This window comes from Canis aureus, chromosome 11 (genome assembly GCF_053574225.1).
Source record: "Canis aureus isolate CA01 chromosome 11, VMU_Caureus_v.1.0, whole genome shotgun sequence".
NCBI lineage: Eukaryota > Metazoa > Chordata > Mammalia > Carnivora > Canidae > Canis > Canis aureus.
This window is the reverse complement of record NC_135621.1, coordinates 19,905,849-19,932,103: the sequence shown is the minus strand read 5'-3', so window position 1 is coordinate 19,932,103 and position 26,255 is coordinate 19,905,849. Positions and strand designations below refer to the sequence as shown.

At 50.1% G+C, this 26,255-nt stretch overlaps 1 protein-coding gene across 8 annotated transcripts in view; it reads right to left on the bottom strand.

The window, feature by feature from the left end:
• The window catches only part of TTLL8 (tubulin tyrosine ligase like 8), a 48,110-nt gene that overhangs the window by 4,488 nt on the left and 17,367 nt on the right, over window positions 1-26,255 (bottom strand). For 5 of the 8 annotated variants that reach the window (XM_077914026.1, XM_077914027.1, XM_077914031.1 and 2 more), the window contains 5 exons: window positions 21,494-21,680; window positions 19,146-19,294; window positions 16,904-17,147; window positions 14,437-14,872; window positions 13,533-14,028 (listed from right to left, as the gene is read on the bottom strand). In XM_077914026.1, the coding sequence (XP_077770152.1) occupies window positions 13,533-14,028; window positions 14,437-14,872; window positions 16,904-17,147; window positions 19,146-19,294; window positions 21,494-21,680 (1,512 nt within the window). The other 3 variants (XM_077914033.1, XM_077914029.1, XM_077914032.1) reach the window with 3 other exon arrangements.

The window sequence follows — 26,255 nt, the reverse complement described above, 5'->3', positions numbered from 1 at the left end:
GAACAAATGCAAATAATAGAAGAGCAAAAGCAAGCAAAATAGGGAATACAAAATTGAACAAAACATTGGTTCTCTGAAAGAGCCAAATGAAAGCTGACAAAACTCTGATGAGACTAGTGAAGACAGGGGCAGATAACCAATAATGGGAACAAAAACGAAGGTGGCATTCTGCATACTGCAGGATTCACATTCATGAATCCATCAGTGCCGTTCACCACACTAGCAAAATATGTTCATCTCAACAGGAAAGAAGGGAGGGAAAGAAGGAAGTAGGGAGGAAGGAGGGGATGGAAGAAGAAGGAAGGAAGGAAGGAAGGAAGGAAGGAAGGAAGGAAGGAAGGAAGGAAGGAAAAGCACTTTCAGGAAACAAAAGAGAGGGAACTGCCTCTAAAGTGACAAGGTGCCCTCGTGGAAAACCTCCTGCTAATATCACAGATGGACACCTGCCCCCTCTTCCTCCCCGGAGGTTCCAGCTAGTGCAACCAGTCAAGAATGAGAAACAAAGGCATAAAGACCAGAAAGAAGTAAAAGAACTCTCTATGGCTTGATGTGATTACATGGAAAATCCAAAGACATCACAAACTATGAGAACCAAGAAGTCAATTTATAAGCACTTTGCACTACAGGGTCAATGTACAAAGAACAAGGGAATATTCTATACATTAGCACAAGTAAATGGAAAATAAAATTTCAAACACCATTTACAACACTCACAAGTGGAATCTGAAAAGAAAAAAAGTCAAACTCATAGCAACAGAGTAATAGAAAGTGGCTGCCAGGGGCCAGGTGCAGGGGCGGCAGGGAGAGGCCGGTCAAGGGTCCACACGGGGAGCTCGAAGATGAGTAAGGTCTGAGGATGTGACGGCAAACGTGGTGATGCTGTCTGGAATAGCTGAGATCTGCCAAGATGATAGATTTTATACATTCTTATATAAAAAAAGGCACCATTTATAAAAGTATCAAAATTTATTTATAAAAATACATTTATAAACGCATCAAAAATACGTCAGATACAGATAAGTTTGATTTAAGCAGTCTATGCTAAAATATTGCAGAGGAAAACTCAAGAACATCCAAATGACTGTTGAGTACATCACACCCAGACATTGGAAGTCTGCACATCACAGGATGTCAATTCCCCCTAAAAGGATGTGTAGATGGGACGTGGGCCCAGTCAGAACCCCACCAGCTCTTGTAGAAACGTATGAGCTGATGGCAACATTTATATGAAAATTCAAAAGACGGAGAACAGCCAAGGCAACACTGAGCAGGAAGCTGCCGGAGAACTTACACAATCCCATTCCCTGACTTTTTTCCAAAGTGAGATACTTAAGGCAGTGCTTTCGTGAGATATTAGCCTAAGAACAGGTAAACAGAAAAATGGGCCAGAGTAGAGAACCCAGATTTCATTCTGGAGAGTCTGTTTCTGATGAGGCGGGGGGCATGAGCCTTTCTGGTAATGGTAACAGGACGTCGCTAAGAAAACCACATGGGCCTCGGCCCCTTCATGCCACGTGCAAAAAGTTGAATTCAGGATGGATCCCAGACCAAAATGTGAGGGTCAAAACCACAGAGCTTCTAGAAGGAGGTCTTGGAGGATATCTTTCTGACTTAGGTGTGGGCCAAGCTCTTTCAGACAAGATGCCAAAAGCAGTAGCCCCGAAAGGGAAAAGTGGTAAGTTAGGCTTCATGAAATAGTTCTACTTTTCAAAAGGCGTCACTAAGAAAGTGAAAAGGCAAGCCGCCGACTGGAAAATATTCTCCATATGTGCATCTGACAAATAAATGCATCACATACATACAAGCCACAACAAGTAAACAACAAAAACATGAATGATTTCATTGAAAAATGGGCAAAAGAATGAGATAGGGACATCATAAGGAATAACCGGGAAGCGCAAGGCGAAGTGCTCAGCGCCATTGGCCATCAGGGAAACACAGGTTAAGGCCGCGGTGAGAGGTCACTGCGTACCCACCTGCCAGCAGGGCCAGGACGCTACAGTCGTGGCTGCGGAGCGTGGGCGACACGGGGGTGCCGCACAGAGCGCAGAGCATCGCACCTGCTAGGGAAAGCCGGCAGTTTCTTCTACAGCAGAGAAGCACCCTGTGGCCTAGGGCGCCAGGGCGGGGCACACATCCCCGCTGGAGACCAGGGGCCATCGCGCGGCGGCCGCCCCTCTGCCCGGGACGCAGGCCCCGGGGATCACTGGAGCAGCAGGTGAGCCCGGCCCGCGGGCGCCAGGGACTCTGCGGACAGGTGGCCGCTCGGCCGGGCGCAGTGTGCGAGGGGCCACACACGGGGGGGGGCGGGGCACACACGGCCAAAAACAATCTGCGGAGACTTCGGTGGGACAGCCGTTGTCCCCGAAGTGCAGAGTGGAAAGGGGCCCAGGGACGTGAAAACCGTCACCGGCCTCGATCTGGGTGCTGCATGTGCAGGTGTAACATGTCAAACTGTCCCCCCGCGGTCCGCACGCACTGAGCGTCAGCTGTGCCTTAAGAACACAGTGTGAAAAGAGGTGTGACCCGGGCGCCTGGGGGCTCAGCGGTTGAGCGTCTGCCTTCAGCTCAGGTCGTGATCTTGGGGTCCCGGGATCGAGTCCCGCGTGGGGCTCCCTGCTCCGCGGGGAGCCTGCTTCTCCCTCTGCCTCTGTTGCTCCCTCTGCTTGTGTTCTCTCTCAAGTAAATAAAATCATTTTTAAAAAAGGAGAGATACTATTTCCTATGGCATGAAAAACCACCAAGTGCCTAAAGGGAGGAAACCTAACGCGAGAGGTGTCAACCCCTACGCTGAAAAACCACAAAACACACCAACAGAAGGAGCCTTAATCAGATGGAGGCGATCACAGTCATGCTCTGAAAGACGCAAAATAAAAAAGGGGTCAGCTGTCCCCAGCATGATGGGCCCCGCCAAGGTGATCCCACTTAGAACCCCAGCCTGCCCCCCACCCTTCCTTCCTTCGAAGTCCCCGGTTGACCCTGAAATGTACGTGGAAGGACCGAGGCCAAGAACGTCCCTCCCACCCCCGGTGGCCTGCTGTCACCCGCGGACGCTGCAGGAAGGCTCCAGGCCCTGGCACGCCCCGCTGGCGTCTTGGAACGCGTGCTGGGCAGCCACGGGCTCAGGGAGGAGGGCTCACGGGGAACTGGCCCGAACCCAGCCGGCAGCCTGGGAGCCAGCGCAGCCCGGCCCTGCAGCCTCGGGAGCGGGAATGTTTGTTCAAGCACCGAGCGCTGGAGTCCTTTGCCATGTGGGATGACTGGGACGCATCCAGAGAGAGTGGTGCCGCGGCTGCGACAAACCCAAAGCAGGTGGCACTGGCTTTGGAACAGCCCAGCGGGTGGGAGGGAAATGTCACACCCTGGCCAGGAGACCCGCATGAGGTGGTGACAAAGCCTGAGGCTAAACCGTGGTGACTCAGGACGCAGGAAATCCACCGAATCAGCTCGTGGTGCTGGCAGGAAGGCTGTGGGACAGAAGGCTGGTTGTCGGTCACCATCTGTGGAGGGGGCGGCAAACTTTCTCTGACAGGGACAGAGGGAAGTCTCTCATAGTCTTTGCTGGTTATTATTATTTTTTTTTATGACCTTTTAAAAAGGTAAGGACCGGGCAGCTCAGGTGGCCCAGCGGTTTAGCACCGCCTTCAGCCCAGGGCGTGATCCTGGGGTCCTGGGATCGAGTCCCGCGTCAGGCTCCCTGCGTGGAGCCTGCTTCTCCCTCTGCCTGTGTCTCTGCCTCTCTCTCTGTGTGTGTGCCTCTCATGAATAAATAAATAAAATCTTCAAAAAATTTTTAAAAATAAAATAAAATAAAATAAATATAAAGGTAAGGACTGTTCTCAGCTCACAGGCCACAGAGAAACAGGCTGCAGGCTGCGGTTTGCTGACCCCTGGGCCAGTCCGCGGCGGTGCGCCTCTTGTCACCTTGGTAACCAGCAACGGGCCCGTAGTTGGGGTGTTAGGTGGTACCCCGGGCTTCCTGCCACCCGTGTGGCACGACCCAGGACTGGGACAGCCTGTTACCCCCTCACCTGCTCCAGGGGAATGTGGCCAGGTGTGGAGCTGCTTTCTTTCCCTAGCAGCCTCGCACCCCAGCCGTGCCCCCTCTGCTGAAGCCAGCCTAACGGGGGCCCACAAGATTCAAACTTGGTCCCAGCTCTGCCACCTGGATTCTCCATGGAGATGGCATGGTCCTTGAGCACCAACACAGGGCTATGGTCCATCTCCAGTGGAATGTTCCAGATGGAAGGAAAGGATAGTGGAAGGAGAGGAGAACTGAGTTTGTGGCTATGGATGGAGGACCAGAAGGCACATCTGTGGGGAGCTCTTAGAGCCTGGAGGTCCAGGACAGGGGAAGTTTGGTGCTCTCTGTCCTGCGGACCTGGCATGCGGCCCAGAGGGGCAGTCAAACAGCAGCTGCGACAGGGTCTGACCCATCCGTCCGTGGGCTGTGAAACCAGCTGGCTTGTGCCACGCAAGGCCACCGGGGTGCAGCATGTCAGCAACGAAGCAAATTTGTATGGGGGAGGGGGTTGCAGGTTGGGTGGACCTCACAAACCTTCTCCAGCAGGGGTGCGGGGTGGGGGGTGGGGGTGGCTTGTCAGCCCGTCCACTGTGCCTATATTGGCAATGACATCAAAGATGAGAGGTCAGTCTAAACTCAGTCGTGTGGGTCTTCATGAGCACCAGACTGGCTGTCTGGGACTTAGAGCACGCCGAGTCTGGGCTGAGGTCAGGGCCGCAGGTTGGCCCCTTCCTGCTACTTGAAGCCTTTAGAAGGTAGCCTAAGACATGTATCAAACTGAAGAGATTTGGTGTCAATCTCTGCCAGTCACATTAATCCGAATGGCCAGTAGAGTGGACACTCATGTCAAAACTCACCAGAGGCTGAGCAGGACTGACTAGTGGATTATGGGGAGAGCCTGTCCTCCACGGGTCTCTTCAGCACCCTGCACATTTTGTTGGGTGTGCCAACCACACCACTGGGTGGTGGTGGCGCGGGAGGGGGGTAGGGGAAGGTGCCTTTGTTATGTAGCTTTCTTCCTGCCAAAACCTGACTAAAAAAGATAGGCAGACAATTGGAACAGAGTAGAGTCCAAACACAGGAAGAGACTGCAGCCACCTGTGTATACGGTACGGTACAGGTAGGAACAGTGTTTCTAACATACCGTACCGTAGCATTGGCTAAATACCCATACCGAAAAAATAATGAGTATTAAACCCTACACATCACACCACATACTAAAACTATTCTTTTTTTTTAATTTAAAAAAAATTTTTTTTATTTTATGATAGTCACACAGAGAGAGAGAGAGAAGCTGAGACACAGGCAGAGGGAGAAGCAGGCTGCATGCACTGGGAGCCCGACGTGGGATTCGATCCCGGGTCTCCAGGATCACGCCCTGGGCCAAAGGCAGGCGCCAAACCGCTGCGCCACCCAGGGATCCCCCTAAAACTATTCTAGATGGAATACAGATCTAAATGTGAAAGGTATCAACAACACAACTTTCAGAAGAAAAGAGAAGTGACTTTTTGTGACTTTGGGGTAGGCAAAAATTTCTCAAGCAGAAAACAAAAGGTGCTAATCATAAAAGAAACATTGATACTGGAAGATACTGAAATTAATAACTTAGGTGCATTGAAGACGTTATGAAGAGAAGGAAAGGCAAATCATAGGATGAGAGAAGATATATATTTTTTAAGATTTTATTTTCTTTTTTTTTTAAGATTTAATAATAATTCATGAGCGACCCAGAGAGAAGCAGACACACAGAGGGAAAAGCAGGCTCCATGCGGGGAGCCTGATGTGGGACTTGATTCCAGGACCCTGGGATCATGCCCTGAGCTGAAGGCAGACACTTATCCACTGAGCCACCCAGGTGTCTCAAGATTTTATTTTCTTTAAGTAATCTCTATCCCTGACATGGGGCTTGAACTGAAACTCTGAAGTCAAGAGTCATGCGCTCTACAGACTGAGCCAGCCAGGTGCCCCAAGAAAAGATATTTTTAATAGATCTGCCTACCAAGGGGCTTGCATCTACAATATCTAGAGAACTCATATAAGCCAATACGATTAGGCCAACAAAAAAATTTGTCCAAACGCAGAAATTGGAACTTTACAAGAGTATGTTCAAAGGGAACATAAATGAGAAAGCTGAGCTTCATTCATCATCAGGGAAATGCAAATTGAAGCTACAATGTGAAGCCACTACTCTTCCACCAGAATGGCCAAAATAAACATAAAGAGAATAGCTAGCGCTGGCAAGAGTATAGAGCAACCGGGACACCCTTACGTTGTGGTGGGATGTAACCTGGCATGTTCACTGTGGAAAATCCTTAGGCGTGATGCCTGCCAAAGCTGAGTGCGTGACTCAGCACAGAACAGTGTAAGTATGGTTTGTTTTTTTTTAGAAGATTTACTTTAGAGAGGGAGCACAAACTGAGGGGAGAAGCAGGGGGAGATGGGAGACAAGCAGACTCCCCACAGAGTGGGGAGCCCAGAGTGGGGCTCGATTGCACTACCCTGAAATCACAACCTGAGCCAAAATCAAGAGCCAGATGCTTAACCGACTGAGCCACCCAGGCGCCCCCAGGGTATGTATTTCACCAAACTCAAGAACATTCATGGCAGCACTATTTGTAATAGTCTGAACTAGAAACAATGTAAATGTCTATAAATAATAGTATGAATAAATAAATTATGGTTGAGAATGAATTTCAACTACATGTAAGAAACAAAATCTAGCCATATATCGAGCTTAACATCAAGCCAAGTTAAAAAAAAACAATTGACGTTATTCGCCATTTTAATAGTACAAAGGAGAAAAAGCTTATGATAACCTCATAGATGCAAAAAAAGTTTTTTTTTAACTTTTTAAAAATTTATTTATGATAGTCACAGAGAGAGAGAGAGAGAGGCAGAGACACAGGCAGAGGGAGAAGCAGGCTCCATGCACCGGGAGCCCAATGTGGGATTCGATCCCGGGTCTCTAGGATCGCGCCCTGGGTCAAAGGCAGGCGCTAAACCTCTGCGCCACCCAGGGATCCCCACAAAAAAAGTTTTTTGAGAAAATTCACTACCTACTCACAATACAAATTCTTGGTAATAATTAGAAAGAAACTTCTTTAACATGCTAGAGTGTCTATATATATTTATATCATATCTATAAGTTCATAAAAACCTAGAAAAATGTCATTATAAATGAGGAAATGTTAAAAACATTCCTTTTATTTTTTTTAAAGATTTTATTTATTCATGAGAGAGAGAGAGAGAGAGGCAGAGACACAGGCAGAGGGAGAAGCAGGCTCCACACACCGGGAGCCTGATGTGGGATTCGATCCCGGGTCTCCAGGATCGCGCCCTGGGCCAAAGGTAGGCGCTAAACCGCTGCGCCACCCAGGGATCCCCTAAAAACATTCCTTTTAAAATCAAGAATTCAATACTGTATAGGAGGTTCTAGCCACTACAATACGACAAGACAAAGAAATTACAGACAAAATTGGAATAGAAGATACAAAGCTATCCGCACATGATATAGAATTACTTACAGAGAAAATTCAGAAGAATGTACATAGAAATTTTTAGAAATAATGAGAGTTTAGAAATGTGGCAGTATAGAAAATTAAAATATAAACATCAGTTGCATTTTATAAACCAGCAGCAAGCAATGATATAGAGAGATGGCATCATGTGCAGTCCTATAGTATATCAAGAAACTAAGAATAAATATAATAAAAGATATATATAATCTCTATTAGGAAAATATAAAATTTAAGGAACATATAAAGTAAATGGAGAAGTATATCATGTTCATGGGTAGGAAGATATTGTTTCATTAATCTGCCAATTTCCCCCAAATTAATCTAGGGAGTCAATGCAAACCCAACTAAAATCTCAATAGGATTTGCTGTAGAACTTGATAAAAGCAATTATGACATTTATGTAGAAGGGAGTGAATCCAAGAAGGAAAATTGGCAAAGAGAGGTGACTTGTCCCCCCGATGTGAAGATAGTGTGGCACTGGTGCAGGGGTGCAAATTCACCTGTGGAATAAAATAGAGACTCCAGAGATAGACTGACTCAGGTAGAGTGAGGTGTCAGTTCACAAAGTGGGAAAGAAAGAGATTTTTCTACTAATAAATGTAAAAAGTTATCTCTATGGACAAAGATAAAATTTGATTCTTACCATACCATATTAAATATTAAAAAATCAATTCCAGATGGGTTATGACTTCTACATCAAAGACAAAATTTGAAACTCCTAGTAATAAATGTAGGTAAATAATATTTTAAACCTCAAGGTAAGGAAAAATTTCTTAGAACAAAAATAGCACTGACTAGAAAAAATACTGATAACTTTGACCACAATGAAATTCAGTTTTCAGTGTTCACTTTGGCAGCACATATCCTGAAATTCAGTTCTCATCAAATCCTGAAATTCAGTTCTCATCAAAAGATACTTTTTTTTTTAAAGATTCTATCCATTTATTCATGAGAGACATACAGAGGGGCAGAGACACAGGCAGAAGGAGAAGCAGGCTCCATGCAGGGAGCCCGATGCAGGACTCGATCCCGGGATCTGGGGATCACGCCCAGAGCCAAAGGCAGATGCTCAATACCCGAGCCACCCAGGCGTCCCGAAAGGTACTTTTTAAAAACCAAAAATACAGTTATAAACTGGGAGAAGCTGTTCACAATAGATAACTATGAACATACACAATCTCACAGAAAAACAGGCAAAAGATATGAACAGATATTTCCCAGAAGAGGAATTCACATAATTAATAAACACATACTGAGATATTTAACGCAGTTAACCAGTGAAATGCAAATCAAGATTACAGCAAGACTTTTCTTAAGTCCATTTGATTGATGAAAATCAGAAAATCTGATGACTCAAAATGTTGGTAATTCCACAGATTCACAAGATTGAGAGATAGGGGCCTCAAAGCACTTGGAAAACAGTTCGTGGACATCTAAAATCGAGCATCCAGATATCCCACAAGGTAGCAATTCCATTCTGAAGCATCTTCTCACAAGAAACACTCACTCGTGTAAAACAAGAGATATGGACAAGAATGTTCACAGAGACACTATTCACAACAGCAAACCCTGGAAACAATCTAAATACACAATCACAGGGCAGTGAAAGAATGTTTATAAAATAGTCTCACAAAGAAATGAGCTGTGGGACGTCTGGGTGGCTCAGTCAGTTAAGCATCTGCCTTTGGCTCAGGCCATGATCCCAAGGTCCTGGGATCAAGCCCCCGGGGTCGGGGCTCCCTGCTTGGTGGGGAGTCTGGTTCTCCCTCTCCTTCTGGCCTTCCTCTTCTTGTGCTTGCTCTGTCCCTCTCTCTCAGAAAGAAGGAAAGAAAGAAAGAAAGAAAGAAAGAAAGAAAGAAAGAACTTTAAAAAAAAAGAAATGAGCTGCAGTGACATACAGCAGAGTAGATGAATTTTAGCAAATTTGATACTTGGTGAAAATGTAAGCATCGTGCCCTTCTTAAAAAGTAAAAACAGCTTGAAATTAAAAATCTTTTTTTAAAAAAGATTTTATTTGGGATCCCTGGGTGGCGCAGCGGTTTGGCGCCTGCCTTTGGCCCAGGGCGCGATCCTGGAGACCCGGGATCGAGTCCCACGTCAGGCTCCCGGTGCATGGAGCCTGCTTCTCCCTCTGCCTGTGTCTCTGCCTCTCTCTCTCTCTCTCTGTATGATTATCATAAATAAATAATAAAAAAATTAAAAAAAAGATTTTATTTATTTATTCATGATAGACAGAGAGAGAGGCAGAGACACAGGCAGAGGGAGAAGCAGGCTCTACGCAGGGAGCCCGATGCAGGACTCGATTCCGGGTCTCCAGGATCACATCCCGGGCTGAAGGCAGGCGCTAAACTGCTGAGCCACCCAGGGATCCCCTAAAAATCTTTTAAAGAATGCATATGGATGCCACAAAACTAAAAAGGAAAACAAGGATTTGACAAATGTGATTTTAAGGATAATAGTCACTTCAGGGGGAGATGCAGGGAGTAGGGGTGCCAGAGATGGGTCGATGTGAAATCACTCTATGGTTCTCATTACAGTTTTAGTTTTTTTTTTTTTAACATTTTATTTATTCATTTGAGAGAGAGAAAGAGAGCATGGGCAGGGGGAGCAGAGGAAGAGGGAGAAGCAGGCGCCCCACTGAGCAGGGAGCCTGACGTGGGGATCAATCCCAGGACCCTGAGATCATGACCTGAGCTAAAGGCAGATGTTTTACCAACTGAGCCACCCAGGTGCCCCTAATTCTGTCTTTAAAACTATCTAAATAAAAGTGAGCCATGTAAGGACAAACAATGAAACTTTGCCATGAACCAAGGATTATGACTAACCAGAGTATATGTACCTGCCATCCAGTGAAATGAGAAAAATGGATCAATTAAATAAGGTTCTAGGCAGTGCAATAAAATAAGAAAAAGATACAAAATCTATAATAGCAAGAAATGGAAAACTCTTCAGATGATATAATTGTGCATGTGAATAATTCAAAATAATCTTTAAATATATTAATAGAATTGATAGAAACATTAGCCAAGACGGCTGGATTGAAAAGAGACTGATTCACAAAAATCAATTCCATTGATCAACCAGCCACAATTCGTTGAAAAGAAAAATAAAGAAAACATAAAAATGTTGATACTACTTATCATAGAATAAAAAAAACAAAACACATATAAAATTAAATCGAACTTAAAAAAAAAAAAGCAGAGATCCCTGGGTGGCTCAGCAGTTTAGCGCCTGCCTTCGGCCCAGGGTGTGATCCTGGAGCCCCGGGATTGAGTCCCGCATCAGGCTCCCCACATGGAGCCTGCTTCTCCCTCTGCCTGTGTTTCTGCCTCTGTCTTTCATGGATAAATAAATAAAATCTTTAAAAAAAAAAAAAAAGCATAAGCCATTACAAAGAAAAGTCTAGGAGTTTACTGAAAAACATTAAAGGACAAGTACATGGAGAGATATACCATGTTCATAGATCATAAGGCAAAAATGTAAAGAAGTCAGTTCTCCTCAAACTGATACATAAATTTAACCTCAGTCAACATTTTTTAATTTTAATTTTTTTTTGGTGGGTCTTGACAATCTGGTTCTACAGCTTGCATGGAAGTGTGAGGGCTCAAGAGTCAAGTCATCTCCAAGGAAGAAAAACAAGGCTGACTAGCATAAAGATGTCCTGCAAAGCTACAGTGATGAAGACACTGGGGCTTCGGTCCAGGGCAGATGAACACACCGATGGAACTGACCAGAAAGTCCAAAGATACCGTATGTGACAGTGGTGACCTATGGATGAGGGGCTTCCCACAGTTGGGTCCCCTATGAAACTGTGTAGGACCCCAGGTCTCATCAATTCCAGGAGCATTAAAGAGTGAAATGTATGAGCAATGGCAGCACTTATAGAAGAAGCCCCTGGAAGTTATTTTCATGACTCAGGGTAAGGCTATAAGCCACAGAAATCTCCCACCATCGAGGAAAAGGTTGACCAGTTTAAGTTTATTAAAATTAAGGTGACTTTACATCAAAAGATACCATAAAGGAGCAAAAAGACAAATCACAGCATGGGGGACAGTATTTGTAACACAGTCAACTGAAAAAGGAGAATCCAGAATAGACGTCACCCCTACAAATCCAAAAGAAACAGACCCAGGAGTCTAAGGACAATGGGGCAAAGGGTTGAGTGGGTTCTTTTTAGGAGAGGAAACATAGGGATGCCTAGGTGGCTCAGTGGTTGAGCATCTGCCTCTGGTTCAGGCTATGATCCCGGTCCTGGAATCGAGTCCCACATCAGGGTCTCTGCAGGGAGTCTGCCTCTCCCTCTGCCTGTGTCTCTGCCTCTCTCTTTGTGTCTCTCATGAATAAATAAAATCTTAAAAAAAAAAAGAGGAGAGGAAACGTAAATGGCCAATGCATGTCTGAAAATAGGCCATTTTATTGGTAAGCGGAAAAATGGAAATGAGCAGTGTGGCACTCCGTCCAGAGGCAAACATCAGATGTCCCTCGGCGCCCAGTGCTGGTAGCAATGGGAGCAACAGCCATGGGTGTGAACGCAGAGTGCGGCCCCTTTGGCCATGCTTATGAGGCTCAGAGCACCAGGTTGGAGCCCACCCCACAAGGTCATGTCCACCTGGAATCTGTGAATGTGACATTATTTAGAAATAGTCACTGCAGAGGTCACTCTGGAGGGAGGACGGTGGGCCCTAGTACAACAATGCTGTCCTTCTAAGAGTGGATTTTGGACACAGACACAGGGAAAGAACACCATGTGAGCCCGGAGGGGCACATCTACGAGCCAAGCACAGCGAGGATTGCCAGCGGCCACCAGAAGCTGCAAAAAACAAGGAAGGATTCTTCCCAACAGCCTTTGAGAGCACGGCCCTGCCAGCACCTTGATTCCAACTCCAGGCTCCAGGATGTCGGAAGGACACAGTTCCCCACGCCCCACAGTGAGGCTGAAGCTGTGTGCACTCCATCGACACTACACTCCCAGAAGCAGACCCATAGGAAGCCGCACAGTGTGTTATGGGGAGCACACTGTTTTCGTAACAGGGAAAAATCTGGAAATCATCCATACAGAAGCAAGTTGCCGAGTGGCAGGGCTGCCCAGCCGCAGTGTCAGACTGGACATGCGGCGAGGGCAGTGGGTGGGCCCGGGGATGTCCTCCGAGGGCACCGCCAGCTCTGGAAGCATCTTCATCTGGTAAACACCTACTGGGCACTGGCTGTGTGCCACACACCATCCCAGGTGTCTTGGTGAGCGGTGAAAACAGCAGAAAGTGCGCGGCCCTTAGGGACCTGCACTCTGGGGGGCAAGCAGCCAGCAGACAGACGAGGGGCAAAGAGGCTTCGGTGCCAGGGAGGGAGGGGGGAGAGAGGGAAGGAGGGGGAGGGAGAGAGACACGGAGACCCAGGCCGGGGGAGGGAACAGTCGGTACAGATACTAGGTGTGTTTGAGAAGGCAAATGTCCCTGGAGCAGAACCAGGCGGGGGTGTGGGAGTGGCCACTCGAGCCTTTTCATCACACATACTCTCCGGGCTACTGCAGGGTGCCAGGTGCCCCCAGAGACCCGGGGCTGCCCCCCACCTGTCTGCCTGAGCTCTGAGCCCGGTCTGGGACAGGCTCCCAGGCTGCACAGGCTCAGCACCATCAGGAACTTCAGGAAACCCAAAACAAGATCCCAGTGATCGTGGGCGCCTGTCCACGGCCCCTGGCACTGTTCACACGGTGAACTCAATCCCCCACGGGCACTACAGCACATCAGGTGTCACCCACCGGTCCTGTGAGGGGTCCCTGGCATGGCTGCTGCAGGAGCCCGCTACCCCAACCACCTGGCCAGTCCCAGGATGGGGCCAGGGGGGCCCGAGCCCGCTCTGAGCTCAGGCCGGTGCCCGCATCAGGATGCACCTGCTGCCTGGGCCACAGGCCCCTGCCTCGCCCTGTGGGACGCGCAGCGGGCAGCCCCAAGCAGCCCCAGGACTGGGACAGGTGCAAGTGGCCGCGCTGTTACCTGGTGGTTTGGGTGGCTGAAACAGAGCGCCCTCCACTGTCTTCACGCGTGGGAGCACGGACAGCAGTGGGTGCACACTTAGTGAGTTTGCCTCTGAGTGCTTGTGGGACTCGGCTTTGGTAAGACCAGTTTTTGGGGTCTTACTGTCTATGTGTTGAAAACGACAAGTGGGGAGCTCTATCCTCCCACCAGACTCGGCGTTGGCGGACTGGACCTTACAGTTCCTCTCGGCTGCCCTCTTTAGGGGCACAGGCAAGGTGTATGCGAGGACCTTCGCATCCTTCACTTTCAAGTCTTGCTGCAGAGCCATTTGTGGAGGTCCCAGAGCTGGCCTTGGCATGGCCGAGGGGCACCTCACTTTTAGTGGCTGAATGTTCAAGAGGGAAGATGAAAAGGTCACGTTGGAAATGGGAGGCATGTACTTCTTGGTTCTCTTCACGCTGACGCCTTCCACGCAGAGGTCGGAGCCGTGGAAGGGCGGCAGCTCCACAGCAGGCTACGCAGGGGAGGGTGGGGTCAGGGGTGGCTGGCAGGCCCTGGCCCGGGACCTCTGCTCCCCCTTCCTGTGTCCGCCAGCCAGCTGGGCGTGAGGCCTCAAGAGAAGCAGGCTGCCCACCAGGCCCCCTCCTCCAGGGCCCCCCGGGCACAGGGTCCCCCCGTGGAGCTGGAGTCCCTGGCAAAGGGACCACGCAGCCTGGTGGGCACGGAGCTGGGGATGGTGGGGAGGAGAGGGAGCACGGCAGAGTGGTGAGGGCCGGCTGGGGCCAGGCCTGGGGCGCGGGGTGAACCCGGGGCGTGGGCCTCACTGCCTGCTCAGTTTGCTGGAAGTGGCTACAGTCAGGGGCAGGCAGGAGCAGGTGCCGCCGGCCGGCCGACCTCCACCCGCCTGGCCCTCGCCCCTCACCTGTCTCCACAGCAGCTCAAAGTTGCCGATGTCGCAGTTGCGGTCCACCTTGCGGTCCACCACCACCTTGATGGTGTCCTCCTGCACCTGGGCGCACAGCTGGGCCGTGACCGGCGTGGATGCGTGCATGGTGGGGCTCGAGTTGATCTCGATGAGCCAGGGCTGAAAGTCGCGCCCCAGGATGAAGTCAGCCCCGTACAGCTCGAAGCTGTTCTTGCGCGGCTCCACATGGTCCTGGGCCACCCTCATGGTGTTGGTGATGGCCCGCTTCATGGACGGATAGATGACGCTGGCCCACACAGTCCCGCGGCCCCTCTTCTGCAGGTACTCCCGGAACCTGGTGCTGGTCCACATGTTGTGGTAGGGCAGCAAGGGGCTGCGGTCCTTGTCATTCTTCAGGTGCTTCTGGATGGAGTTGTTGCACAGGTGGATGGCACTGCGCCAGGGTGAGGCTGCGCAGTCAGTACCCGGACAGGACCAGACCCGGACCCACCCTGCACCCCCATGCCACCACCGGATCCCAGACCCTGGACCTCTGCCGTCCCTGCAACCCGGGACCCCGTCTCCATGCTGGGACCCACAACCCTACTTCCAGACTGCGCCCCCGGACCCCAGTCTCCGAACTCCATGCCCCCACCTACCCCGCCCTGCCCATGGGGACCCTCAGCCACCCCTGGCCCCGCCCACGGAGACTCTGCTCTCACGGCCCTGTGCCCTGGCACAGGGCAGCCTAAAGAGGGGCTCTGGTAGCTCCAGGACCTCCAGGAGTAATGCCTCCCAGAGCCTCAGTTTCCCCATCTGCATCTGGCAGTAGAGCTGTGGCCCTTGAAGAGCTGGTCTAGGGACACAAGGTGAGTCTCCGTGAAGGTTCCATTAATTGACTCTCTTGCCTTGTTCCAAACAGGTTTAGAAACAGGTAACTTGGACGAGATGAACCACGAGGGAAGGGGGCCCCTCCCTGGGTTCCTGGACAGGTCGTCCTTCCAGAGGACAGACAAACGGAAAAGAGGCAGCAGACAGAAGGGCCTTGGGACCCGGGAGCCGTGGGCGCGGGGAAGTGGGCCCCCCCCCCCCCAGTGCCAACCCTGCAGTCCCCGCACAGGTAGGCCAGGAGGGACCGATTTCGGGGAATCTCTGTCTGCCTGGGGGAGGGTTACGGTCCCAGACAGATATCCTGGGGCTGAGAGGGCAAGAGATCCACCAGGCACATGGCTTGGCTGGGCCCCGGGGCCTGGGTGGGAGGGCGAGAGGGGCTCCTCGTGCACGGGGGAGTCCCAGGACCCCTCCTCTGGGGCCCCACCTCCGGGACCCCTCCCCCTAGAGCCCCTCCTCCTGGACTCCTCCTCCCGGAGCCCCTCCCCCCGGAACCCCTCCTCCAGGACTCCTCTCTCCAGGACCCCTTCTCCCGGAGCCACGACTCCCCTCTAAAGCCCTGGTCAAGATGCCTAGGCACCCACCCCCGCATGCCCAGTGCGTACAAGGCAGAACAGGGAGCCCCTGGTTTGGACAGAGGCAAAGAAAATTCTCTGCCTTGACGGTGGCCTGTTCCCAACACTCTGCAGAGGGCCTTGCCATCCCTGCCACACGCACATCCCGTCCACCTGGAGACCCTGGGGAGGTGTGGGTCCCCCTACCCCTGGCACCCCGTTCCTGTTCCTGGACGTCTGAGCCTGTGCCCCGTCCATGTGCTACCTGCCCCTGCGCCCTCCCCCCAGGGGCCTTGGGATCTGGGGTGCGGTCCACACCATCCTGGCCTTTTCTGACTCACATGCTCCCCACTTCTTGGGGTCCTCAGAGGACCCCTCAGGCCATTCTCATGTCCCACAGGCTGGAGGCCTACACCCCTACCTCCCCAGCCAGTCCAGCAGCCTCCCTGCTCTGCAGACCCCAAGAAGTGGAGCCAAGACCAGACATCTTGGGCTCACAAAGAGGGACTCCTGAGGGGGTCTGAGGGGCTGGCATAGGCACCTGTCCCCCAGGGACCTCCCAGGTGCCCTGCCCGTATGCGGCTGGACCCAGAGAGCAGGATGGTGAAGCAGGGAGAGCATGCACACCCAGGCTGGGCCAGCTGTGGGGCAGCGTGAGCACAGCTGGCACTCAGCCTTTCCAGCAGAGGAGGCCACCTCCACCCCGGAAGGAGGTTCTAGGCCTGTCATTGAGACGTGTCATCCCCGGGTGGGGCCGGGCACCTTGTGGGCACATGGCAAATGGTGCCTTTAGGATTTTCTGGAAAAGACACACATTATGGGGGTACAGAGCACTGGCTTTGAAGAACAGCTGGCCTGGGCCTGCCCCTTGGGGATGGAGGTCGTTTTGACCTACCCAGGCCTGTTTCATTTGTGCCTCAAGGTGGTGATGGGTGATAGCGGCAAACACGGCCTGGCAGCCCAGCCACTTCCCGCAGGTACTGGCAGGGCACGCTATGCACCCCTGCACCCCGTGGCACCAAGCTGACGCTCCAACTGACCTGTCCAGATTTTCCAGGGAGAAGCGCTGTGTTGAAAACCGCAGGTAGCTCTCCTTGTAGAACCAGATGGTCAGGGGGTTCCAGTCGGTGACCAGGAACCACTGCCTGATGTCGAACTTGGTGTCATAGATGAGCAGTGGGGTCTCGATGTACTTCTGCACCACCCACTTGTTGTCCTTGGCAGGGAGATGGTCTGCAGCCACCAGCTCCAGGATCTCCTCCACTCGGTTCATGCACACTATATCTGCAAGAGGTCACCACTCAGCCCCATGGCACTCAGGCCTGGTTTAGGTCCAGCCCTGAGGCCCAATGTGGCTTTGATCCAGGACCATGAAGCAGTGCAGTGGGGCTGCCCAGCAGGGAAGGCTCTGCCCTCAGGGTGGAGGCCACAACCAGGTGCCACACCCTCAGCACTCCCACCAGGGGGCCAGCCCCCAGGATTTAAGAGAGGACACAAGAATAGAGAGGGACAGGGATGGGGACAGAGGCACTTTTAAAAGGCATCCAGTGAGCAGTGGCTGAGCACCAGCCCGGGGTGTGGAGTGAACAGGCCTCAAGGAACCAGCAGGCAGGGGTGGGGTGCCCGCCCGCTACAAGGGGCAGGTGTCCAGGGGCCTGGGGTCTGGTGAGGGACCAATGGTAGGACGGCACATTAGTACACCCATTCTGCTACTCCTCCATGTTGCGGGGGGGGGGCTGCAATTTGCAATTTCTCATCCTCAATCCCCCCAAAGTTAGGCCATATGACTAGTGGTGACCAGTGACACCTGAGAAGTGACATGCATCCCTCTCGTCTGTTGGGTCACCACCAGACCCTCCAGCCCCCTCTTTCTCTGCTGTGACAACCCTGAAGCCTGGAGGGAATGATGTCACAAGATGGTGGGGGACTTTGGTGAGCAGACCTCCCGCCCCCACTATCTGCTCGTGCCAACCCATAATGGCCGAGGATGGCTAGAGATGAACTGGTCTCACTGACAGCCACTGAGGTTTGGGGACTGCTTGTTACCAGCACAATCTGGCCTATCCTGACTGAAACAGCGCTGGAGGGGAGCACCATGTGCAGAGGCCCAGAGACACAAGGCATAGCAACACATGAGGTGAGCTTTCCCCACGAAAACACAAGTCTTGTCTCTTCGACTGTAAGCGAGCCCTTGCCATCCTGAAATGAAAGACTAGGGCAAAGCAGCAAAGCTCTGAAGTTATCCTGGGCTCGGAGCAGGAAGGGGCGCAGCCAGTGCCCAGCCAGAAAGCACTGCCTTTGGATTTGAACAGGCGGGTCTGAGGTGTCTGTAGGGCATCCTTGAGGATGCAGGTGTCTACAGTGGGAGGAAGGTCGGGCCTGGTGGACGGGGGAGCCGCCAGGGGCCGATGCTACTGTCCAGAGGCACAGACTCAGGATGGAGCCCGTGGAGAAGCACCAGCCGGACCCAGGGGGGCAGGCACTCAAGGACAGCAGGTGGAAGCCCAGGAAAGAGAATGTCTCCAGACAGACAATGCTTAGACGAATGCAGCAACGTCACAAAACAAAAAAGATTTTTCTAATCATATAAAAACTAGCTGCTTTATGAATTTAAAACAACAATAAAACTCTTCAAATAACTAAAGGGGAAAATAAAATATCCAAACAAAAAGTAAAGTCTATTTAGATGCTCAGGAAACACATCACACAACACAAACAAGAAGGATGCTGCAGCCAGGGCCGTCTTGGGAGGAGATTTCACAGCCTTAAGGCCTTTATTGTTGCCCACAAAAGACTGGAGATAAATAGGCTGAGCACTGAAGTTAGAGTCAAAGGGGAGGGAAAAATCTCTCACAGGAAGTTGGAAAAATGCAACCTAAGGTTGGTTCTTCAGAAACACAAGTAAGATTTAAAACCCCTGAGATCTTGTGTTTTAAAAAGAACACACAGTTATTCCCCATTAGGAATAAAGAGGACACAGTCGTAGCTACTGCACAAGACGAGGCACAAAACCTGAACCCGTCAGACAAAAGGTACAGGCGATAAGGATGTGCCTCCAAGAGCGCGGGTGCTTGCAGGTGAGTAAGGAGCGGGAAGGAAGTCCTGCATCGGCCTTAGTAGCCAGATAAGCCTATCGCCAAGATCGGGCGAGGTAATATAAAAAGCACAGCCCGGTTTGACTTGGGAACATCCAGACCTGGTGAAGACCCGCGTCAGGAGCTGCACCCCTGTGCCCAGGCTGAGCACGGCGCTCTGGGGACCGGTAGGTGGCCTCCGACTGACCTCGGCCGCGGGACTTGGCTGCCGGCTTTATGATCCAGATGTTCCGAAGCCCGTCGATCTCCGTCTGGGGGTTCATGGACGTGATTTTATTCAGCAGAGCCTGGCACTGTGACAAGTGATTTCTCGAGTTGGAGATGAACGCGTCACCGCTACAAGGCAAGGTCCAGAGAGCCTGTGAGATGCCGTGGGACCTCTGTCGGGCACGCGCGTACTAAGTATGTCCCCCCACTTTGGCACGCCTTCCCATTCTCCAGGGACTGTTTCTTCATAAACAGAGTTTTTCATTTCAATAAAGTACAATTTATCCACTTGATCTATTATGATTAGTGCTCTTATTAAACTAATGAATCTGTGCCTCCCTTGTGGTCACGAATGCAGATGCTAGTGTTTTCCTTTTTCGCATAACTTTCACGTATCTCGTGAAACATCTCAAAGTAATCTTTGTGTATGTAGGAGACAGGATTCAAGATACAACTTCTTTGTTCATAAGGATGTTTGTTGCTCACACGCCATCTAGTGCAAGGACTAACCCTTCCTTGTTGATTTGCACCTTGGTCCTAAGTGACCATGCACATGAAGATCTGCATCTAGAAGAATTCGTAGGACAATATTTTCAAGACCCTGGATACGTAAAGGTTTCTTAAAACAGGACTCCCAGGGCAGCCCAGGTGGCTCAGCAGTTTAGTGCCGCCTTCAGCCCAGGGCGTGATCCTGGAGACCCGGGATCTAGTCCCACATCGGGCCCCCTGCATGGAGCCTGCTTCTCCCTCTGCCTGTGTCTCTTCCTCTCAATCTGTTTCTCTCATGAATAAATAAATAAAATCTTTTTAAAAATTAATAAGAACAAAAAAGTAAAAAATAAATTTAAAAATATTTTAAATTAATAAAAATTAAAGATGGGCTTTCCCGGGTGGCTCAGTGGTTTAGCGCCGCCTTCAGCCCAGGGCCTGACTGGAGACCTGGGATCGAGTCCCATGTCGGGCTTCCCGCATGGAGCCTGCTTCTCCCTCTGCCTGGGTCTCTGCCTCTCTCTCTCTTTCTCTCTCTCTCTCTCTGTCTCTCGTTAATAAATAAATAAAATCTTAAAAAATAAAATAAAATAAAAATTAAAGAGACAAACAACCTGATTTTTAAATACACGAAAGATGTGAACAAGCACCTCACAAAAGAAAATATTCAAATGACTGATAAGCATCTGAAACAATGTTCCACATCATCAGTCTTCAGAGAAATGTAAATGAAGACCACAATGGAACAGGAAGGCAAAACTAAAGGAAGGACAGAGCCAAGGCTGTCCTCCACCTGCAGGCAGTGTGGCCCACTCAGCACTGCTGGCATCTGAATCTGTAGGAATCTCTGGAAGTTTCTTAACAACCAGAGGTCATCCAGTTGCTCATCCACAGGAGGAGTGAAAACCGTGGTCTACGATCTATGAGCCCCTGCCCAGCAGCAGGAAGGAATGGGCTTCGGTTCCTGCAGCAGTGTGGATGAATCCCACAGACTTTGTCAAGCAAGAGTCACAACCGAGAGAGTGCGGCCGGCGTGATTCCATGCCCCTGAACATCCACCACAAAACCAGCTGAGGTGAAAAGAGGCACACCGGCGTGAGCTCTGTGGGGGCCCGACGGGCGCTGACCTGGGAGGCGGCCTTCGCAGCCAAGCACAGAATTTCACCCACTCGGACAAATCCAGTTAGTGCACGGCACCCTCTGCACTGTGTTCATAGCTCAATGACAAGAAGACAAGATAGTGACTGATCCAAAAGGAGAGAAGGAATCAAAGAACAAAAACGTCCCTGGGATGGTGTGTGGGGCTGCGAGCAGACTCTCCAAAATGTTGTTCCCTTGGCCATCGGCTGCTCCTGCTGCAGGGGTGCCCGGGTCGCTCCTACCCCAGCTGCCCCGTTGGCCGCTGTAAAAGGGGTGCTGGGTCTCCAGCCTGGGAAGGACCCGGCGCTCAGAACAGAGGTAAGCCAGGCTCCGCCGTGGACTCCCAGGCAGCAGAGGCACCGGAGAGTCAGGAGGGCTGGGCCACGCAAGCCTCCTGCTGGCCCTTGACTACACAGAGCTCACCTCTGGGGTTCAAAGAGGTAAAACACTAGAACGGGGTGGAAGGTGCTGCTCAAGGCGATGCCACCCAAAGGTGCCCCCAGGGGGTGCCATCCTTTTATGAGCCAACAGGGGCTTGGGATAGGCAGCAGTGAGTGTGGGTACCCCAACACCCAGGCAAGCACCCCAACACCCAGATCGGCGAGGCGGGACCTCCCTAGACAGCACCTGATGCTTCCCCTCCACGTCCCCCATTCAGGTGAGCCCCGGGGTCCGAGCTCCGCCCACGGCGCGTCTTACTGAATGAGAGAGTAGTACTGCTCTGTGAGGTCCTTCCACTCATCCTCCGTGAGGTCCTCGCTGGCGTCCTCGGAGACGTCGATGTCCTCGTGCTCCAGCCGCCCCAGGTAGGCCTGGCACACCTTGCACGCGGTGTCCACGAGCTGTCCCGAGAGGCCCATGAGCTTGGACTCGGCATTCTCAGGAACTGAAACCCAAGCACAGGACGTGCAGTGGGGCCCACCTGGGACACGGATCCCAGCCCTCCACGCCTTCTGCGGGCAGCCCACCTGGACTCCGCGCACGCACACCTCCCCCGGCCACACACACCCTCCAACCAGACTCCCAGCCTGTGGGCTGCGATGCAACCCCACCTCTGAACTTGCCACAACATCTGTACTGTCCTGAGCGCGCGCTGGGTACTGGGTGAGTACCGGGCGGCAGTCCTGCCTGACACCCACAAGCCGGCGGGCACCGGGAGGCCACCTGCACCCACCCCTCCTGCAGCATCGTGCGCTCCAGGCCCCGGACCCAAGCTGGACCATGCAGGGAGCCGGAAGGAGGAGCGGACAGCCCCAGCTGTCCCCGTGGCTCTGGGGTAGGAGCCTGAAGAGAGCTAAACCAGCTGTGAGGGGGCTCTGCAGGCGCGTGTGGGGCTGGGGGCCGAGGCATCGCCCGCCCGGGACCCCAGCAATGCGGACCCCAGGGAAAAGCCGCAGCTCACGTGGTTGCTGTAGAGATTACAACATGCATTTTTAAACTGTATTGAGGTGAAATTCATAGAACGTAAAAATAGCCATTTTGAAGGGTAAAACTGCACTTGTGTTTTCTGTTCAGGCTCGGAAGGAGCCTGGAAGTTGCAACACATTCTAACAAGTACAAAGTGAGACTGAAAACTCAGCAACTCTTCTTTACTCCATCAGAGACCCGAGGTCACAAGAAAAACCACCACCCCCAAACGGCAGAGAAAGTCAGGCGGGTTCAGAGCTCAAAGTCCCTCAGCAGAAACCCCAAGACACCAACCCCAGCAGAGAAACACCTGAGTAGCAACTGCTGAGCTGCTGGAGGCTCTGCGTGGACAAAGCGGCGTTGCCCCAGGAGGGTCAGTTTCGGGAGGGCCCCGAGCTCTTGTCAATCTTTCCTCCAGGAACCTGACCTGGTTCTCACAGTGAATATGGGAGAAAAATCCGGTCCTGCTTCTGACAAAAAAGGAAAGTAACCATCCTGCAGGTTGCCAGACCATTCTGTTCTTCACAAGACCCGCCCTCAGGAGCCACAGTTGCCCAGAGCCCGACCTGCTGGGGAGGGCGGGGAGAGACCAACTCCACCCTCTGTAACCATCCACAGATTTGATAATCGACGTAAAACAGACCAATTTATTAAAAGATACAACCTGCCAAAACTCGTACATAAAGAAATGGACAGAGCAGCCCGGGTGGCTCAGCAGTTTAGCGCCGCCTTCAGCCCAGAGTCTAATCCTGGAGACCCAGGATCAAGTCCCACGTCAGGCTCCTCATATAGAGCCTTCTCCCTCTGCCTGTGTCTCTGCCTCTCTCTCTCTCATGAATAAATAAATAAAATCTTAATTAAAAAAAAGAAACGGGCAATCTGAATAGGCCTATATCTATTAAAGAAATTGAATCAATAATTAATAACCTTCTAAAACAGAAAGCACCAGATTCAAATGGGTTCACTAGTGAGTTCTGCCAAACATTTAAGGAAGAAATCATACCAATTCTCTACAATCTCAGTAGATAGAAACAGAGGGAATACTTTCTACCTCATTCTATGAGGCCAGCACTTCCCTAATACCAAAACCACAGAAAGACACGAGAAAAGAAAACTCTAGACCAAAATCATTCATGAACACAGCAGCAAAAATCTTCACCAAAATATTAGCAAGTCAAATCCAAGAATGTATAAAAAAAATAATATGCCATAATCAAATAGGATTTATGTCAGGTATGCAAAACTGGCTCAACATTTAAAAATCAATTGATGTAATCTATTACACATCAATAGGCTAAAGAAGAAAAATGACATGATCATATCAATAGATGCAGAAAAAGCATTTGACAAAATTCAACTCTCATTCTTGATAAAAGCTCTCAGCAAGCCAGGAATAGACAGGAACTTCTTCAACTTGATAAAGACTATATACAGGGCACCCAGGTGGCTCAGTTAGTTGAGCGTCCAACTCTCGGTTTCAGCTCAGGTCATGATCTCAGGGTTGTGGAATCAAGCCTCGTGTCAGGCTCCATGCACAGCATGGGTTCTGCTGGAGATTATTTCCCTTTCTCTCTCCCTCTGCTCCTGCCCCTACTTGTACTTTCTTTCTAAAATAAAAAAAAAAATAAAATATTTTTTAAAAAAGGAGAATATATACAAAAAAACAAAAAACAAAAAAACAACCCCTACAGCTAACATTCCACTTAATGATAAGAAACTAGAAACTTATACTCTAAAATCAAGAGCAAGGCAGGACCTCCTCCCTCTCATCACTGTTTTTTCAAGATTGTACTGAAAATCCTAGCCAATGCAATAAGACAAGAAAATAAAAAGTATACAGATTGGAAAGGAAGAAATAAAACTGTCTTATTCACAGATGACATGATTATCTATGTAGAAAACCTGGAAGAATTAACAAAAAAAACCTCCTGGAACTAATAAGTGATTGTAGTGGATCACTTTCCTACACACCACAAGTGAATTATTGGAATTTGAAATTAAAAACACAATACCATTTACATTAGCACCCCCAAAATTAAATAAATATGAAAATAAATAAATCTGACAAAATCTATATGATGAAAACTACAAAAATCTGACAAATGAGATCAAAGGAGAACTAAATTAATAGTGAAAAATTCCATGTTCGTGAATAGGAAAGTTTCATTGTCAAGATGTCAGTTCTTCCCTATTCAATCTATATATTCAATGTAATTCCAATCAAAATCCCAGCAAGACATTTTATGGAAATTGATTAACTGATTCTAAAGTTTATATGGAGGGCAGCCCAGGTGGCTCAGCGGTTTAGCGCCACCTTCAGCCCAGGGCCTGATCCTGGAGACCGGGGATCAAGTCCCATGTCGGGCTCCCTGCGTGGAGCCTGCTTCTCCCGATGCCTGTGTCTCTGCCTCTCTCTCTCTCTCTCTCTCTTTGTGTTTCTCATGAATAAATAAATAAAATCTTAAAAAAAAACAAATAAATAAAGTTTATATGGAGAGTCAAAAGATCCAGAACAGCCATGCCAATATTGAAGAAGAAGAACAAATAAAATTGACACAATTCAACTTGAAGTCTTACCAACAAATCTATAGTAATCAAGACTGTGTGGTATTCATGAAATAATAGACAACTCGATCACTGGAACAGAATAAAGAACCCAGAAATAGACGGAAAAAATATGATCAACTGATCCTTGACAAAGAAGCAAAGATAATATAAAGGGAAAAAGTGGTCTTTTCAACTAATGGTGCTGGAACGGGTGCAAAAAAATATATATAGAAAAAGAAAAAATCTAGACACACATCTTATGTTCTTCATAGAAATTAACTCAAAATGGATTGTACACCTAAGTGTGAAACACAAAACTATAAAACTCCTAGAAGATAGCACAGGAGACCAAGATGAACCTGGGTGTGGTAATAACTTTTTGGATACAACCCCAAAGGCAGAGTCCCATGAAAGAACTGCTTGGTAAGCTGGACTTCACTAAAGTTAAAAGCTTCTGCCCCACAAAGGACGCTGTCAAGATGATGAGAAACAAGCTGCAGAGTTGGAGAAAATATTTGCAAAAGACATATCTGTTACCTAAAATATACAAAAAAAAAAAAAAAGAAAACCCTCTTAAAGTCTCAACAATAAATAAATTTTAAAACAGCAGAGAAACTGAACAGATTTCTCACCAAAGAATATATTTACAGATGGCAAAGAAGTATATTAAGAGATGCTCAACATCATACGTCACCAGCGAACTGCAAATGCAAAACACAAGTTTCCACGGCACAGCTATCAGAATAGCCGAAATCCAGAGCAGCAACTCCACTGAGCGCTGGGAGGACGTGGGGCGGCGGGGGTGCACTCACCAATGGTGGGAAGGCACCCTGGCCTTCTCCTGCAAGCCACACATGCTCTTACCACGGTATCCAGCAATCATGCTCTTGGGTATTGACTCAAACAAGTTGAAAACTTACACTGGGGCAGCCCGGGTGGCTCAGCGGTTTGGCGCCGCCTTCGGCCCAGGGCCTGATCCTGGAGACCCGGGATCAAGTCCCACGTCAGGCTCCCTGCACGGAGCCTGCTTCTCCTTCTGCCTGCGTCTTTGCCTCTCTCTCTCTCTGTGTCTCTCATGAATAAATAAATAAAATCTTAAAAAAAGAAAACTTACATCGATACAAAAACCTGTAAACTGAGGTTTAGAGCAGTTTGACTCATAATTGCCCAAACTTGGAAGCAACCAGAATGTCCTTCAGTCGGTGAAGGAATAGATAAGCCAGACGATGGAATATTAGCGCTAAAATGACCTACCCAGCCACGGGAAGGTGGGGGGACCCTGCCCGCACGTCCCCGAGCGAGAGAAGCCGAGGGCAAAAGCTACGGACGGCCGATCCCAGCCAGACGCCTTTCTGGAAAGGGCAGGACCACGGAGCCAGGGAAGGGACCCACGGGCCAGGGCCTGGGGCGAGAGGGAGGAACAGGGGGGTGTGATGAGGCCCCGGCCGGAGGCTGCTCCAAGTGAGGCCATCACCCTGGCTCCACCCATCACACCTCCATCCAGACC